The sequence below is a fragment of the Alligator mississippiensis genome, chromosome 4 (genome assembly GCF_030867095.1).
Source record: "Alligator mississippiensis isolate rAllMis1 chromosome 4, rAllMis1, whole genome shotgun sequence".
Classification (NCBI taxonomy): Eukaryota; Metazoa; Chordata; order Crocodylia; family Alligatoridae; genus Alligator; species Alligator mississippiensis.
Window position 1 is genome coordinate 198,461,924 of NC_081827.1, and position 18,441 is coordinate 198,480,364.

Sequence of the window (18,441 nt, forward strand, 5' to 3'; positions counted from 1 at the left end):
CAAAAGTATACTTCTAAATAGAATGGAAAGGAACTACGGTATAGAATTTTCAACCTACTATGCATGCATAAATTCTATGAACATAAAAAACCAAAACCAGATACTGTTAATAACACTGGGATACAGTGCTACTGTCACGGATATCTTAAGATTATATATTAAATAGGAAATACCAAGTTACAATACTATTGATTGTATGTTTGTCATACTATTGATGACAAACATTCTTATGGACTTTGACTTCAATAGGAACAGGATTACACCTATTTGCATGTCAGAAACTTGCAAAGAAATGTCTTACTCCTGAACTGAGAGAAAACAATTAATCTGTAGGCACATTATTAACATAACTATCATAGCAGAAGAGCACCCTTGTACAAAAAGCTAAAACAGAGCAAGTTCTTACATCCTGAAGCAACTGGAAAAACTTTTGTTTTCAATTACATAAGAGGTAATTTAATCACAGTAGATTTCTACCATCATACTGATGCACTGAAACTCTCATTAATTCAATCAAAAATTCCTCTCAAAGATATGGCCTCTCATTTACCCACACAGTAGATATACTACAGTCTTTAAACAAGATTTTAAAAAGGGACAATAAAAAGCTTTTGCTTAACTCAAATAATCTACTAGGTATTTTATCAGGTAACGCAGATGTTCTCAAACAAGACGAAGAATAGAAAAGAATAGTTTGTGTGTAAATTCAAGGAAATATAGAAATAAGAAACAAATATTACTAAAAATGGCAATTACAATCTAACAGGCATAGCTGTCCTTTTTTTTTTTTTTTTTTTTTACTGTCTTCACAGATAAACCTTGTTAAAGTCACCTTTATATTTTACTTTGAATAATGCAGCCTCGTTCTCTCTGGCCATCCTTACCCAGCCTTCTTTCTTCCCTCTCCACCCCCCACCCCTTAAGTGTAACAAGCATTTTCCTTATCTTAACTATTCACAATATGTTCTAAAATCTTTCATTTTCCCCCCAACCCCCCAAAAAATCTAAACCTCAATAATATTCTGCTTCAGCTATAAATAACCTGTCCATATGCACCCTTCAAGACTAAATACTTTAGGAATTTTAGAGAACCACTTCCACTTTATTCTTATTTTGTTCCATAATTTTAATCTTTTACCAGTACACTAAAATAGATTTCTCCAGACTGTTAATTTTATTAATAACCTCTATTAGGATGCCTGTTTTTACTGTTTCAGTAAATCCCATTCCTCTTTTCTAATAATATAAATTCTTTATAGATGCTACCATATCTGCACAAACGATTATTCTTATCCCAAGTTTAAAAAAAAAGGACTTACATAACAGACAAATAAAGTTTAAAATCTCATAATATTTAAAACATTCATAAAATTTATGTTTGATTTTAGTATGAAATTCAGATCTGGAGGCAGGTATGCATGCTAGTTACCCACCCACAGGCACCCGGCTCGGGCGGTCCTGGGGGGGGCACTGCAGCCATGGAGAGAAGCACTGGGCCCCCGCACAGCTCAGGCAGGTTCTAGGGAGGGAAGAAAAAAATAAAAAGATTTTGGGTAGAGCCTACCTTCCCAGGCTGCTGCCAGGCTGCCTGCACGGGCTTCTTGCAGAGCCCCTGAGCTGCATGGTCCAGTGCTTTACTCCGCAGCTGTACGGCAGCAAACTAAAACTCCTTGGAGTTCTCCTCATTTGGTGCTCTGCACCTGCCCCAGCATCTTTTCAAACAAGTAGCATCTCTCTGGCTGCTCTTTCGGAGACTGCTACTGCTGCCTTCTCCCACCCCTTGGCATCCCCTGTACCAGCTGCCCCTATACTCTGAATGTTGCACTCTGTAACAGGTGGACATGGGGCTACAGAGCCATACTTTTCAGTTAGAATCATCCTACTCCAATACTGAGGCCAGCGGGAGGACCTGTGGGGTAGAGGCTACAGTTGCCAGTGTGCAAGAGCCTGAAGGAGTGTCTGGTGACAGGGGTTGCTCTTTTGCCCTCAGGTATGGACAAAGGGCAGGGAGAGGGCAGAGAGTGGAGAGAGGAAGACATAGCAAGGTGAGCTCCTGCCCCTGTCACCTTCACCTGAGACCAGCAAAATCAGTGGTTCTCAACCTTTTAACCTCAAAGTATCCACAACTTTTCTGAATTTATATTTCAGCTTAGTAATTCCAAACCAGGGTGCCATTAAAATTGGAAAAGCTATGGAGGGATGCCTTCAGGAAAAGAAGGTTGAGAACCACTGGTCTAGAAAGAAATATTTCTAATTACAGGTCATTTGGTGTGGTTTTACACTTACAGTTAGCAGTTGATATATCTACTGGACCTAGGATGAGTGTTGGTTTTATTGTATTTAAGAACAACCATTAAGTTCCTATAATTTAAGAACAGCTCTTTAGAATAATGACTAAATAAAACAGGGACTTGGGTGAGGTGAAAAAAAAGGACTGGTGGAGTGACAAAGTACCTTGTTCCAAGACTCATTACTACTACTTCCTAGTTCTTCTCACACCACATTGATGGCACAGACAGAAGTGATGATTCTTGCCCAATCTGGCCCAAGCAAGCGCTCTACAGTCATGACCAAACACAAGTGCATGGCTGCAGAATGCTTTAAAAGGGCCCAATCCCATGACAATCTGCACCCTACAAATTGAAGCACCTTCAGTAACTTGTGTCTGCATGTGCCAGGAGCAGGGTAGGCTGATGCAGCTCAGCCCGGTTACTGGCACTATTTTCAGAATGGCGGGTGGGGGGGTGGGGGTGGGGTGTGTGAAGGAAGCAGAGTGAGTTTGGTCTGGGGTTTTTTCAGATGATCCAGTCCACCATCTCACCCTTCAGGACCAGCTGGGTAACCCCCCAGAACAAGCTCTCTTTTCTTCCTTCCCCCCCCCCCTCGTCCTAATCTGAAAACAGCACTGGGGCTAGGAGGGAAGTAGGGCATTGCTAGGAGAAAGCAGCTGCAGGCTTGCAGTGGCTCTAAACAGCCGTTCAATTCCCCAGCTCATGGGACCCATCAGCGAATTCTGTTGGGTCTCGGGAATTGTTGCAACTCATGGCACAGTGAGTTGCAACAATGAGTTGCAGTGAGTTATAATGGGGAGCTACTCTTCTGTCTGCGACTTGAGTGACAGCATGCCTGTTACACTACATAATTGGGTTTCCTATACCTAATCTTCCTAAACCCTTGCTTCACTTGCACAGAACTATGATGGCTCTTGTATGCAGGGATGGCTGCAGCAAATGTAGAGCTGACAGCAGGATTTTACCTATATAACACAAGAATGATGAGCTGTGACGTATACATATTGAAAGCATCAGAGTAATTGTTAAAAATGCAGTAACGCTTATAGTTTACAAATCCTTCAAGGTGTCAGAGGACATACTGAATAAGAAAGGGTTATTAACAGTTTGATCTTACACTTTGTCCACTGACTTCCACAGAGCTAAATGGAGTATAATTTACCAGTGAATTTGACCTGAAAGTTGCCTAAAACATACCTAAGTATTTTTCGCAAGAGTGATGAAGTTAGCTCCCTTGAGGTGTATATAAAGACATAAAAGCAATATAATAAGTGTTTAAAATACAAATGAAAAAAATATCCCACGTAAAATGAAATGGCAATTGTAGGGAGTTGCTGCCTATAAAAAAAACTTAGTAAACTGGAAAAATTAAAGTAATTCATTGAATTAAGTCCTTAAACTGAAAAACAGAGCGGACAAGTCATCAATATTAAAATGAATAAATCACCAATGGTACAGCTCTGCACACAGTAAATATGATAATAATTAAAAATATAACCTGTTGCCAGGATGGTGTTCTTGGAAAAATCAACAATAAATGTTCTGCTCTGTTTTTCATAAATAATTGGGATGTAATTTTTCATCTTTGGTGCCCAATGAGTCACCCAGAATGGAAACTATTATGTTTAGAGGTCAAATGCAAAGTCTGGAAACTTACTTCTTTTTCTCCTCTCCATTCAGTTTCTCCCATTTTTCTTCAATTTTCAGCATCAATTCCTCCACGTTGGCCTTTGGGTTATCATTTAACAATTTAGAACGATATTCTTGGGTGAAAAGAGCAATTGCTGACTTGGGTTTCCTTATTATTTGACTACTAATTAAATCATAGGCCACTATCTGTCCCAGTTTATCATTTACCACATTAGGTTTTTTTGTACTTTGATTTGGGCTCTGCTGATCTTGGTTTTGATCATCAGTGTTTTCATTTTGTTCATGATTTGTTACTCTTCCAATTTCAGGCATCAAAATTTTTACAGGCTCTAGGTTCTCTCCCATGTCATTTTTAAGTGCATGCCCCATACTCCAGTTATCAGCAGAGATGTTAGGTAAATCTTTAGGGACTGCAATTTCATCACTTCTTCCTATTTCATTACAGTGATCTGCTCTCAAAAGATGCTCACTAGCATTTATGCACTGAGTATCTGTTAGTGTACTGCCATCTAGGGCAGAAGTTACTATATATCTATTTGGACTCTCCTTGCACGATACATTATTCATGGAACTGTCTTGATTTGTATCACTCTGGGGCATATCAGATCCAGAAAGCTCTCCCTTATTAAGGATGCCATGAGTGCTATTGCTACACAGTGTTTGATGCTTTAAGCAGACTTCTGTGTTTTTTCCTGCTTGACCATTTTGCATGCCATTATTGAAGGAAAGAAGTGAAGTATGAGCATGCAGATAATTGTTTCCAGATGGTTCCACTTCATTAACAAGCACATCTGTTTGTTCTGTTTTATCAAACACATCCACTGAGGTAACATCTGTTTTATTAGTTTCACAAGATACTGCAGCAGGTAGTGGCCCATATAGTGATATCAGCACATTTTCAACAGCAAGAAGAACAGATTCCTGGGAGGGAGAGGAAAAACACCACATAAGCAATAGGACAATTTTTCAGCAAACGACAGATGGTTCAATACAACTGTTTTATTCATGGTATTTTACAAACTAGTCCAGATATATTTGCATTATTTTATGTTAGGTAGTAGTGTATACTCTTTAAAATACTTTAAAATTCACTAATCAATAATTTAACCCTAAATTTTTCACTATAGGTACTTTTGCTCCATTTATTTATTTTATTTCCACAGAATAAACATATAATGCTTTCCTTATTATTTTAAGCTTCTAGAACACTAGGAATAATCTTTTCTCATCCAGTGAGCACATCTACACATGCGTTTTAATGTGCAAAAGCCTATTCTACTGTGCATTAAAGCATCACATCAAAAACAGTGCTAATATGCAGTAGAATTAGTCTATTGAGCATTGACATGTCATCTAAAAAGCATTCACTTTTGCTACTGTGCATTAGGGCAGCCTAATACACTTCTATGTAGTACCTCATATTACAGGTTCTAAACTTCATGTGCAGTAGCAAAAGTGCATTAATGAATGTGTAGACAGGCCCAGAATGTACTAACTGCATGTTTTTAACTTCAATCAAGGCAGAATGAAGTAACTTTACACAAGACATCATCACAGCATCAAAAGTGTGTGTGTGTGTGTGTGTGTGTGTGTGTGTGTGTGTGTGTGTGTGTGTGTGTGTGTGTGTGTGTGAACTCACAGAACGGTTCCAAGACTTTTGTATGGAAGAAAACTAAAAAAAAATTTAAAAGTAAAAGCAGAGTTTTACATCAAATTAAATATGAAAATTAACCCTACATGTACTTGTTTATTTTTGTGTAAGCTATATTTTTCTCATATAAACTACATCAAAACAACATTAAGCCTGTCAGGCTAACCTGCAAAAGTAACAAATTCATGGCTAAAGAAGCTGGAAACATGTTGCCTGATGTTGCTCATGGCTTCATGAAATTAAAAAGTTAAACATGAAATTGCCAGGGACAGCAAACTGTAATGTTCCCTGTAGCACATTGTTCTTGTTGTTTCATGGAACAAGTGTTGGGGACCACTGATCTAGATTGTGCCACACTTAGTCATGGTGAATAACACCCACGATTCAAGTTCTCTCATTGATTTCACAGCACTACTCATGATGTAAATTGCTATTCATGAGTAAACACGTGACAGCAGAATCTAGTACTAGGAAAGACTTATAAAACCTTTTATTATTCATACTGTAGTCTAGTAGTATCATAGGATCACAGGAAACTGGGTCCAGAAGTGAACTGATAATGATCCTATGATCCCAGTCACCTGCTCCAAGCCCCTGCTCAAGGCTGGATCACCTTTGCCTAAACCATCCATCAAGAGTCTGCCTAGCTGCTTTTGAAAACATCCAGGGATTGAGTCCATAACTTCTCTATGTAGTTAGTGTATTCCAATGCTTGATGACCCTTAAAATCAGAAAGTTCCTGCAAATCTCCAACCTAAATTTCCTCTGGTGCAGCTTGAGGCCATTGCTCCTAGTCATATTCTCTATGGCCACAGAAGAAAAAGCCTATCACAATCGCCCTTCAGGCATCTGAAGACTATTATTAAATTCCTTCTCAGTCTTCTCTTCCCCAGACTAAATAACCGTAGATCTTGATCCTTCTCCCAACTAAAAACTGAGCCGTTCATGTCTACTTGATGATCTGACCAGTTATGCATCTACTTTACAGTATGTCTGTCTTGTCTGGATTTCACAGATTTCATAGACGTTAGGGCTGGAAGGGACCTCGGAAGATCATCGAGTCCAGCCCCCTGCCCCAGGGACAGGAAGTCGGCAGGGGTCATAGGATCCCAGCAAGACAGACATCCAAATTTCTCTTGAAGGTGTTCAAAGTAGGTGTTTGAACCACCTCTGATGGCAGGCTATTCCAGACCTTGGGGGCTCGGACAGTAAAGAAGTTCTTCCTTATGATCAGCTTTAAACAGCCTTGGAGGAGTTTATAACCATTCAACCTTGTCATCCCTTGGGGCGCTCTGGTGAACAGATGTTCCTCCAGATCCTGGTGAGCACCTCTGATAAACTTATAGGTGGCCATCAGATCACCCCTGAGCCTGGGCTTTTCCAGGCTGAAGAGTCCCATGGCTTTCAGCCTCTCATCATAAGGTCTGTTTTTCTGACCTCTGATTATGCGCGTGGCTCTCCTCTGCACTCTCTCAAGCTTCTCCACATCCTTCTTGAATTGTGGAGCCCAAAACTGGACACAGCACTCCAGCTGTGGCCTCACCAAAGCCAAGTACAATGAGAGAACGACATCCTGGGATTTGCTTGAGAAGTATCTATGGATGCAAGCCAGCATTTTGCTCGCTTTACTAGCTGCAGCATCACATTGATAGCTCATGTTCATCTTGTTGTCAATCATGACCCCCAAGTCCCTTTCATCCGTAGTGCTAGCCAGCGTAGCACTGCCAAGCCTATAAGCGTGCTGCAGGTTTTTCCTCCCAAGGTGGAAAAGCTTGCATTTTTCAGTGTTAAACACCATCAGGTTTTCGTCCGCCCATTTCCTGAGCCTGTCAAGGTTAGCCTGAATCACCCTCCCATCCTCAGGTGTGGATGCTTTACCCCAGAGTTTGGTATCATCAGCGAACTTGGCCAGTCCACTTCTGATACCAATGTTTAATGAGAACATCAAGGGAAACTAGGTCAAAAGCCTTACTAAAGTTAAGGTACATCACATCCATTGCTCACCACCCCCCATCCAAGAGCCTGTCACCTTATCATAGAAGGAAATCTGGTTGGTCAGGCATGACCTGTCCTGGTGAATTCATTCTGGCCATTCCTAATCACCTTGTTCTCATCTAGGTGCTTCACAACAGATTCCTTGAGGATCTGTTTCCTGATCTTGGCAAGTAACCAGTAAACATGACCTCAAATGTAATTCCTGGATCTTCCTCCTTCTCTCTCTTAAAAATGGGCACTATATTTGCCCTTGTTCAGTCATGTTGGGCCTCACCCAACCTCCCACATGCTCTTAGAGAGAACAACCAAAGACTCCAAAATTACCTTAGCCAATTTTTTCAGTACTCTAGGGTGGATCCCATCCAGCCCCATCAATTTGAAAGCATTTAGCATCTCTACATAATCCCTAACCTGTTCCTCCACTACTCTAGGTTGTCTCTTCTATCTTTGCTGCCAACCATGCTTGTCATCTGGAAGCTAACCATACTGGCGAAGACTGAATGAAAATAAGGTGCTAAATACTTCAAGCTCCACTGCATCACCTGTAAGTAGACTGCCTTCTACATTCTGTACAATTTATTTGTTTTTTGTCTTCTTTTGACATACTTGTAGGATCCTTTTTTATTGCCTCTTGTCTAGGAACAGAAATTATACATAAATTGGTGTAAGTGATTGGAAACCAATTCAAATCTGTAACACAACAGAAGTTCAGCGCACGTAAACTGCTTTCAAAATCACCACAACCAGTTTAAAATAAACTTGGATGGACATAGTATCAGACTTAACTGATTTAGGTTAAATCAGTTTATTGAACTTCTGTCCCAGATTCCCTCTAGATTCAAGTTAACCAAGCCCCCAACATCGCAGAATGCTTTGCACCTCTGCTGCAACCCCTTGCAGGGTGGTCGGGCTAGCCTGCCCAAGCTGTTGGCTCCAGCCAAGCAGAGAGGTGTGCTCTGGCACCCCCTAGCTTCTGGCCTGGGCCACTGCAGGCATATGGCTGCATTTCCGGAATCAAAAGTAAATGTTTGTTCATTAGTTTATCAGTTCAATCTACACAGTTTAGACTAACCTGTGAAGACTGAACTGATTCAGCCTTGGGCTTTTTGATTGTCTGCACTTAGTCTTTATGTCTCATGTGAGCTGCATTTCAAATCTTGTTTTGTCCTTCCTAATTTTCTCCCTGTATGTCCATGTGATACTCCTATACTGTTATCTAGTAATATAACCAAGTTTATACTTGTAGAATTCTTTTTTGAATTACCAACCCACTGAAGTGACTGCAGTCTAGTTAGGCTAATCCTGTTGTACTTTCCAGTCTTCTGTCACATCAGGATAGCTTGCTCCTGCACCCTTAATATGGCTTCCTTAAAGTACAGCCAGCTCTCCTAGACTCTGTTTCCCCTCAAGCTTGCCTCTCAGGGAATCCAGCACACCAATTACCTGAATTTGCTAAAGTTTACTTTTCTGAACTCTAGCATCTTTATTCTGCTACTCTGCTTCCTTCCTCACCTTAGAATTTTAAACTTGAGCCTTGGGTCAGCGTCACTCAAGTTACCTTTTATCTTTACACTCTCAACCAATTCCTCTGTTTCTGAGCATTAAGGTGTGCAGAGATTCCTCCCTAGTTGGCACCTCTGGCATCTGTAGCAAAAAGTTAACCCTACCACACTCCAGGAGTTTGCCAGACTGCTTTTCCACTACTATGTCTCCCTCCCAGCAGATGTCCTGATAACTGAAGTCCCCCATTAGAACCAGATCCTGCAGTTTGGAGAAACTTCTTTCAGCTGTTTAAAAAGCCTTGTTCACCTGTTCCTCCTGGTTGGATGGCCTACAGCAGGCACCAACCACAAATCCCTGTGTTACTCTTTCCTCTGACCTTTATCAAGAGGCTTTCAACAGGCCACCTCCCAGTTTGTACTGCACCTCATAGCACATTTACATCTTCTTTCTATATTGTAAAACATTTTCTCCTTTTTCCCCCCACCCATCTTCCCTAAATTATATCCATCCATGACAGTAATCCAGTCATGTGAATTATCCCACCACATCTTTGTAATCCCAATTACTTGACTGTACTAAGATCGCCAATTCTTCCCATCTATTCCTCATGCTCTCACATTAGTATATAAACATTTTAGGTATCTAATATCAGATATTTGAATATTTCCAGTATCTAACTAGTCTACTAATGTTCATTAGCCCATTTAGTATAAATAAGGGCTGTCCAACTGGCAGCCCATGAGGAGTTAATCTGCAGCCCCTGGGATCCTGCTCAGACTCCCCATAGCACTCCAACTGCAACAGCAGTCAGAGTCTCCAGGTTCCCCCTCCCTCCTCTGGTTGCTGCTTTCTGCCACCACCCCAAGGACAGGGCAGGGCAGGGCAGGGCAGGGCAGGGCAGGGCAGGGCAGCAGCATGGGAAGCTGAGGGTGAACCTGGGCATGCAGTGCAGCAGGAAAAGGGAGGGAGGAAAGCATGCAGTCACGGGGGGGGGGGGGGGGGGGAGGGAGAGTCATAGGAGCATGGTGCAGCAGTAGGATGCTAGTGTGGCTGTGCGGGGGGCGGAGGTTGCAGGCATGTGGTGCATAGTGAGTGGGGTTGCTGGTGTACAGTGTAGCAGTGTGGAGAGGCATCTGTGGGGTGTGTGGCTTAGGGAGGCTGTGGCTAATCTTGATGTGGCCTGTGGGCATGCAGCCCCCACTGGTACAGCCACCTGGAAGTTGGACAGCCTAGATACAAACACTTTAATACCACATAAAAAAATTGTGAACAAAAGATAAAAGTTCTGCTTAGTTTTAGTCACTACAAAATCTATTTAAAATGAAAGTTGCTATAAAAATTAAGTACCAACAATGACTGGCTTAAAAGGTCTGTGAAACTAGAAGTAAACTCTTGACTTCTATTCTTTAAAAATCAACTTAAGTCAGCTTTAAATCAAATAACTACTTATTTGAATAAATAATTTTCACAAGAAACAGTTTCATTACAATAGCAGTGTGTTACATACAAACATAATTCTGCAAAGCCTAAAGCATATTCTAAACACCAAGCATTTGAAACCCATGTTGATCTACTTAAAGTTAAGTTTTTGTGTAAGAGTTTGTAGGATCAAGGCCAAAGTAAGTATGTGCCAAAGTAAAAAAAAAAAGTAAAATATTAATTACCTTATTATGCAGTAAGACCTGAGTTTTATCAGGTGTTAAGTTCACATCCACAGCAGAAGCAGGTATAGTAATTTTAATAAAGAACACAGGGTACAAACGAGAGGAATCTTTCTGAGACTTCAGATTATAGTACTGTCGAACTAACTATGGATAAATTCAACAAACAGAAGTAGTCAATAGAAAGAACAGATACAAAGGTAGGAAGCAAAATCCTACACTATACAAATTAAGAATCACTAAAAAAAAGTTCCCCTGGGAATTTCTGCATATAAGAATACCCATAAGGGCATTTGCAAGTGATTTCCATTCCCTTTGTGCCATCTGTCTCCCAAGGAATCTGCGCCAAACTACTGATAGTGGCCACTTGAGCTTTATAAAATTGTAAGCGTACTCCATTTCATATCTTTGGACTAAAAGCTACTGTTGGAGTTAGAACTGATGCCCAAAATGGGCAGGAGATCCAATGCTTTTTTATGCTTTTTCCAGCCCAAATGCATTTACTTCTGAGAGGGAAAGAGAATATGAACGTATATGCATGTATGCTAAAATTAATATTATTATTTTCTATGAGAAGAAAAAGGATGTATGAAACCACCTTATTCATTAATTTCCATCGTGATCAAGCTCACCCTCTCCTGGAGATTGGGGTTCCTTTGTAATTCAAATCAAAATTGGAACAAAGTTAAGCCCTCTTTTAAATCTTGCTTGATTTTAGGATTTCATGCATGCCCCACAGGATCTGGTTTCTCTAATGTCCTGGTAGAGTTAAAAAAAAAAAAAATCTAAACTGCCACTATGAGACTATTCAACCATTCTGTTTAGGTTTGAACTTTTCTCAGCAGGGTAGGCCTGTGAAAGGACCATGTGTTTCTATGCAGAATCACAGATCCTTCTAGAAGTGCACATACTGAGTGCAGTGAAGGGAGAGGGGGAATCATAAACTATCTTTCATAAAACAGACAACTATGGATTAACTGCTGAAAAATCCAATTTACCCTCATGACTTGCTTTCTAAACAAACACTGAACTACAGTTACATGATACACCATTTTTTCTTCCCTCTTAGAACAATGCAAAATTAAAATCACAGTTTACACAGGAGTCAGACAGCTTTGGGTCCAAGGTGGGAATAATTTCTTTCTGTCCATCACAAAACCTACCACACATACATTTGGTCAGGACTGGCAGTTACTCCTCCGAGAGCTGAACTAGAATAGCAATGTTGCTGCAAATCAGAATTGGTGTGCTCTGGCACAGCTCAGGGGGGAAACTTGCACTGTATCAAATTCTGCCTACACTATGCCCTACACTAGCCAATGCTATTGAACTATCACTTTCATTTTGACTAAATACACATACACATATGTTCTTTTAAAAATTTTGTATATTGCTCAAGAAGCCCAGCATGAATAAGCAATGAATAATGCGACGAATTGAGACTTTTATATTGTTTTCTGACACTGACCATAATTTTGTTAAAAAAAAAAGATATGCAGGATTCTTAGAGAAACCCATGAAGATAATTCTATTAGAGTTGGCTTCAAAGAAATGTTTAATACTTCAGATTTCTTACCTAAAACATTTGGGGTGAAGTTTTCCTAGTGGTACTCTAATTCAGTACCTATAATCTAATGTATTAAGTATAAAAATGTTTATAGATGTCTAAAGTACAGAAACTGAAGTACTGATGCATTCATCTAAAGGCTGAGATTTATTACTGTGATGCAATGTACTTGGGGCTGCCCTTACTGATCATCCAGAAGCAGCAGCGGGGGCAGAACACAGTGGTCTGCCTTCTGATGGGGTTGCACATTACTTCAGTGCTCCAGTTTGCATTGGCTTCCAACAATTTTCTGGGCATGATTCAAGGTGCTGTTCTTAACTTTTAATCCAAAACAGTCTGGGCCCTACATAGCTAACGGATGCCACCTTTGTTATGTTCTATTGTGATCCCTACATTCGGCTGCTATCAACGTCTGTGTGCCACTTTCATTTGACGAAGACATGAGAGTTCATTCTCAGTAGCCACTCTTCAGCTTTGAAATTCCCTCCCCCTTGCAACCCAAAGCCAAAAGCTGGATGATCTTCCAGAAGTGATGATAAACAAATACCTTTTTATTTGGGCAGGATTTCTGCAGGTGGTGTTAAATTTGGGGGTACTGTGTGGGGAAGGTTTTTTATTACATATTGTTTTATTTTAATATTGTTATCAGTTTTTCTAAATGCAACTGTTTTTTTGTTGTAAGCCACCCTGAGCTTCAGGAGGAGACTACATAAATGTAATAAAAGTAAAAAAAAAAAAAAGAAAAGAATTTTGCAACCAATTTATGCTAGATAACAAATCATGAGCAGAAAGTTAGACTTGATATAGGTCTCACTTCAAATAACCTTATTTTCAATATACTGAAAATCAAAAGCCAGATGACAGTACCTTCAATATTTCCTTCTGATGTACTGGCCGATTGTTTATAAAAATAAAACTCCTTTCTGAACTTGAAAGACTTGTCAAAGACTTGTCTGAATCAAGTTTTGGAAGAAATCCAGAAAGAGATATCTAAAATTGTAAAACAAGCACAGTACAATGTAAAAAAAGAAGTCTTTCAACACATTTATTTAGACATAACAGGGCACTTGTGAACTGAACATAACATAACAACATAAGAACTTCCATTTAGTGCATCAGGCCATAGGTCCATATTCCCCAGTATCTTGTGTCTCAGTGGCAGAGAGTAGATGTTTCAAAGGAGAGTGAACAGACCAGGGTTTTTTTCCACTGTTCCTCTCCCGCTTGCAGCCTCCAGCATTTCCAACACCAGACTGTGGCACCAAACTCACCCAATGACCCAAGTGTGAATTGCTTTTGAAAATTACAAACCAGGCCCAAGAAAATAATTAAGAGAAACTGAGAAAAATAATATTTTATCTATTTTCCTCTCCAGAATGTGTTGAGAAATTCCTAGCCCAGACCCTCAGCTGCCCCAGAACTCTACTTGTTGCAAGTGAGAAGGTGATATGGCCACAGAAAAATCACTTTAAGTCTCCTCTGCTGGTCTTCACAACAGTCTCAGGGGCTATTCTACAGCCTAGGATTATCAGACCACAGTGTCATCCCATGTCTGCCTGACAGCTATAGCCGCACAGGTAGGAATTGCTGGAGCACAACCTGCTCCAACATACAGCTGGCTGCCTCAGTTCCCTGATGGTCATAAAGCACCTGTAAAGCAGTCATTAGCTCAAAGCATTTTAATCAGAGGCCAGAGTCTGGCTCCCCATGCCTAGATTGTTCAAGTTTACTCCAGGCATTCTTACAAATCCTTACATTCTATCCGCTTGGCAAGTTTAGGCAAATTTATGAAGCATCAACAAGGAAACAAAACTGCCTACCTGAGACATGATGAGTTGTCTCAGAGCAATAAGATGCTAACAGACAGGTTCCTTGTGTTCTGCTTTGTAAATCAAATGTTTTAAAAATCACAGAACACAACGCATGGCTGATTCTTGTGGGATACAGTCTCCATTATCTCTACACCACCAGTTCACAGAGTAGAAAAGTTGCTAGCCTGATGCTTATTCAGTAGCTTAATGTGAAACAAATTTGAGGGGATCTGGTTCAGTTCCCAGATATATAGTGCTCATACCATGAAACTCCTGAAATAACTGACATGCCAGTTTGTAGGCTCAGCAGAAAGGCAAGAGAATGACTAGGCAAAGAGATTAAGCCAGGACCTCATTTCCCTGGGTCAAGGCTGAAGCACACTGTCATGGTAGTGCTGAGAATCTTGACATGTAACTATGCTGCACCTGTTCCACCTGTATTGCAGATAAATAGGAAGCTTGTTGTCCAAAGCTGTGCATCCAGCACCTTTCACAAACAATACATTCACACAGTTGCAAGGACAGGGGAAGAGAGCCATATACAGGCTGAAAGAGTCAAACAGAAGTTGCCTGAAACTAGGCACCTAAATCCAAAATGAGATACCTAAATCAAAGTGTCTTGCTTTCCAGAGATGCTGAGCACTAATAAATCTAATCATTTTCAGCAGGAGCTGCAAGTGTTCAGCACTTTAAAAAGTTGGGCTGTGTTTAAGTGACTCACCATAGCCTATAGATTGGTCACAGTCTTTATACTTACTTAAATCAAAATCTCAGAGATACAAAATAATACAAGCCTTTGGCTTCAGCAGAACCCTTTGCAATGACCATTTAGCTCAGTGATTCTCAACCGGGGTCTCACAGCACCCTGGGGTGCTATGACAGCCTTTGAAGACTGTCCCAGGGAGAGAGGAGACAAGATTGAGGAAGTAAATATAGGCTCTTCCCTTCCAGCAGCTCCTCCTCCCCCCACTCACTGCAATGCAGGCTCTTCCTCGCCAGCTATTTCTCCTCTTTCCTGGCTCCTCTTCAAGTAGCTAAGCATTATAATAATGGGTGCTGCTCAATTCATAAGTCACAGAGGGGTGCCTCAAGTATAAAATGGTTGAGAATCACTGGTTTAGCTAAAATTACATTGGCACTCTATTTAGTACTCTTCAAACTGCAATAAACGTTCCGTGTGCAAGCTGGAGCATTCTAGTCATCAGTGTTACAGACACAACCAAACGCCACTGTTCAAGTTCAAGAGGTGTCAACTGTCTGTTGGATCATTATCAAGAAAAACAAGTTGCTCTTCTATATTTTATATTCTGCAATTCTATTGCTTCTAATCTAAATGCCTCTCTTTTACACTTCAGTTTCTTTTTTTTAAATTGGCAGATAATAGCTGCAATGTTTGGGATGTCAGTATGCAGTATAACAGAGTCAATGATTTAAGATTTCTAAAACTGAATCTAATCAGTAATACTGTACCATATTAACTAACTGCTGTAATGATAATTTTTAAAAAACATATACAACATGCAGGCTAGGTAGGATTGAGAGCACTAACTAATATTAAACTTACCAGTACTTCCCTTTATAAGACAGTTTTCTCATTGCTTTTATCTTTGCCAAATTTTAACTATCTGGGCTGAAATTTTCCATGATGGGCATCTTCAGGCTTTTTTGGGAGATGGAAAAAATGGCTCAGCTATTTCCAAGAACAAGGAGAGGGCAATATGGGAATGGTAAGAATTTTTGTGAGTGATATCTTTTATTGGACCAACTGCATAGTAGCCAATTTTTCAGATATCATGGTACTGTTCTCCAGGCCTCAGGGAGAAGCAGACATAGCACAGCTAAGTAGCAGATGGAACAAAAGCTTCTGTAAAACTCCATAAATAAACAAATACAGGATAGAGACATTATCAGGAAGCAACCAGGCAGGAGAGATGCAGTAAAAACACCTGATAAAGGAGGAACAAGGTTGTTATCAATATAGGCAAGATCAAGATACGACACTATGTTTTGCCTATGGTAAAAAATCCTGTCCTTTACTCCCTGCAAAGATATCACACCTCCATGCTCTGGTGGCAGAGACCTAACATTAGCAAGAGGTGGCCTTTGTATGAGAGGTATCTTTTGCCACTTTTATGAAAAATTGGCACAACATTTTCTCAAGTTACAAGATTTTGCACAAAAATCAAAATTTGCATACACTCCTTACAGTTGTGCTAGGCCACAGCTTAATCAGATTCATTCACATAGCCTGGAGTAGCTAAGAACTGCAATTGCAGAGAAAGTCTTGCTCAGCTCTGGGTTGGATCCTGCCTATCTCAAGTCCCCACAATGCAACCAAGAGCATGAGGCTTCTCCTCTTCATGCTCTCAATCACTTCCCCCTCACTAAAGTCCTGAAAGTATGAAGAAGGAAGCTGCCCAATTCAAATGCAGACTACACAGCTAAAACGAAGAAAGGAATCTAGGGAGGGGGCCATAGTAGTAGACACTGGTGGAGGTAAAAGAAAACTGGGGGTTCAGGGTAAAGAGAGGATGTAAAAGACATTATCCAATAAAAAACAAGACAAGAACAGGCTGGACAATCTGACTGGACAGAAAGCATGATGGTGGGCATAAGGGGAAGGGCATAGAGGGGAAAAGTGTGCCAGGGAGACCAGGATCAAAGGTAAGGGAGACTGGACCAGTGAAGGGGAACTAGGATGGGACATCTAGGGAAGAGAACTAAAAGTGACTACTCAGGAAACAAAAGGACTGGGATTATGAACCCAGGATGAGGAAGAAACAAGACTAGGACCAAGACAGGCCAGAGGGGAAGTGGAAGAATAGGCCAAACTTCAGAAGGAGGTGAAACAATCTCTGTTCACTACAACACACCCTCGGCCATGGCCCAGAATGGATGCCAAGGTTCCTGATGCTCATTAGTTTGGGAAAACCTTTGGCAAAGTGCTGCACCTCTATATAGTGTTAGTTCATGTGGATGATTACAATTTACTCCTGGTATGGTTTCCTGTGTTAGTTCAAGTCACAGAACTGTGATGGACACACACTTACAATCCACAAGTCTGATGTCAGCTTATAATACCTGCCTGTTAGATTTTCAAACAAGCTTCCTTGAGCTTTCTTTCATGTTACCCCTTCAGGTTTGAAAGGAGTCCCTGTAAACTTCTACCATGCTACCTAATTAAAACTGTCCCTTTTCTTGTCATCTACAGAAGAACTGACAACAGTGGGTGTGCTAGGACCTCTGCCTATTATGCTGACAAATAGTGTTATATTGTTTCCTTCTGCTCTTCCATTTGCCTGTATCTATCTATGGCCTCTTGCCTGGTAGTTAAACTGTAAGCTCTTTGGTGAAGGGCTGGTCATTGTCTCCTTCCAGGCCCTTATGCAGGCATCAATATGAAGCTACATGACACAACTGTTTTTTTAGTTTGCTTTTTAAAAAAATTAGGAAATTAGACAAGACAGACTAAAACCTAAGTTAAACAATTATTTGCAAAGGTCACGCTCTCAATAGTTAGGATGTACCAAAATTAACTATTTTGCAAAATACATATATTGGACCATGCAGTTGGTCCAATGAAAGATATTACCCACAAGTTTTTTTGCAGCTTGCTTATTTCCTGGACCACTATGGCAACAGCATCACTTCAACACTACCAAAATTATGTATGCCTTTGTAACCTTAATTTATCCACTTTCATTACAAAGTAGGTGTTAAGTTTTACAATGAAGCTCTATTGTTCTATAAGACCCAACTTCATTCAGTGCTCAGACTGGTCCTGCTCTGGGGATGAATCAATGTTGCGTAATGAAAGAGCCTCATCTTCTGGAACCTGGTTTTGTTTGTTGCATATATTGGAAGGAGTGCAGTGAATGAGGAGTGGATTGCAAGAAAAGAAAGATGATCTCATGTGTACGACAAGGGAATATTAATTCTGTTTGCTGAGCTAACATGGAATAGTGTGCAGTAAATAAGATGTAGGCATGCATCCTGAACAAGAAAATAAAATATCAACTAGCTGTTCATTAAGTAAAGCACTTTCCACACACTGAATGAGGCAGGAGTCCTGTAGAATAACAGTACATGACCTGTAATTAAAGACTGCATCAAAACACATATGCACAAGCAGAGGGATTAAAGGTTTCCCACATTTTGAGTGCTCAACTTTGAAACTGTAAAGATTTTAATGTAGATTTTGTATGATTATATTATACAAAAAGCGCATAAGCTAGTTATTGGTTATAGCTATGGGTCTATACAGGCAGATCTGACAGATAGGAAGCCTGAGCATGGGATCTATCACTTCTCC

At 40.4% G+C, this 18,441-nt stretch overlaps 1 protein-coding gene across 2 annotated transcripts in view; it reads right to left on the reverse strand.

Annotated features, from left to right (window-relative positions):
• PMS1 (PMS1 homolog 1, mismatch repair system component) overlaps positions 1–18,441 on the reverse strand; it is a 79,391-nt gene that overhangs the window by 18,451 nt on the left and 42,499 nt on the right. For both annotated transcript variants that reach the window (XM_059727237.1, XM_019492125.2), the window contains 3 exons: positions 13,186–13,308; positions 10,755–10,898; positions 3,949–4,862 (listed from right to left, as the gene is read on the reverse strand). In XM_059727237.1, the coding sequence (XP_059583220.1) occupies positions 3,949–4,862; positions 10,755–10,898; positions 13,186–13,308 (1,181 nt within the window). The remainder of the gene's footprint in view (positions 1–3,948; positions 4,863–10,754; positions 10,899–13,185; positions 13,309–18,441) is intronic.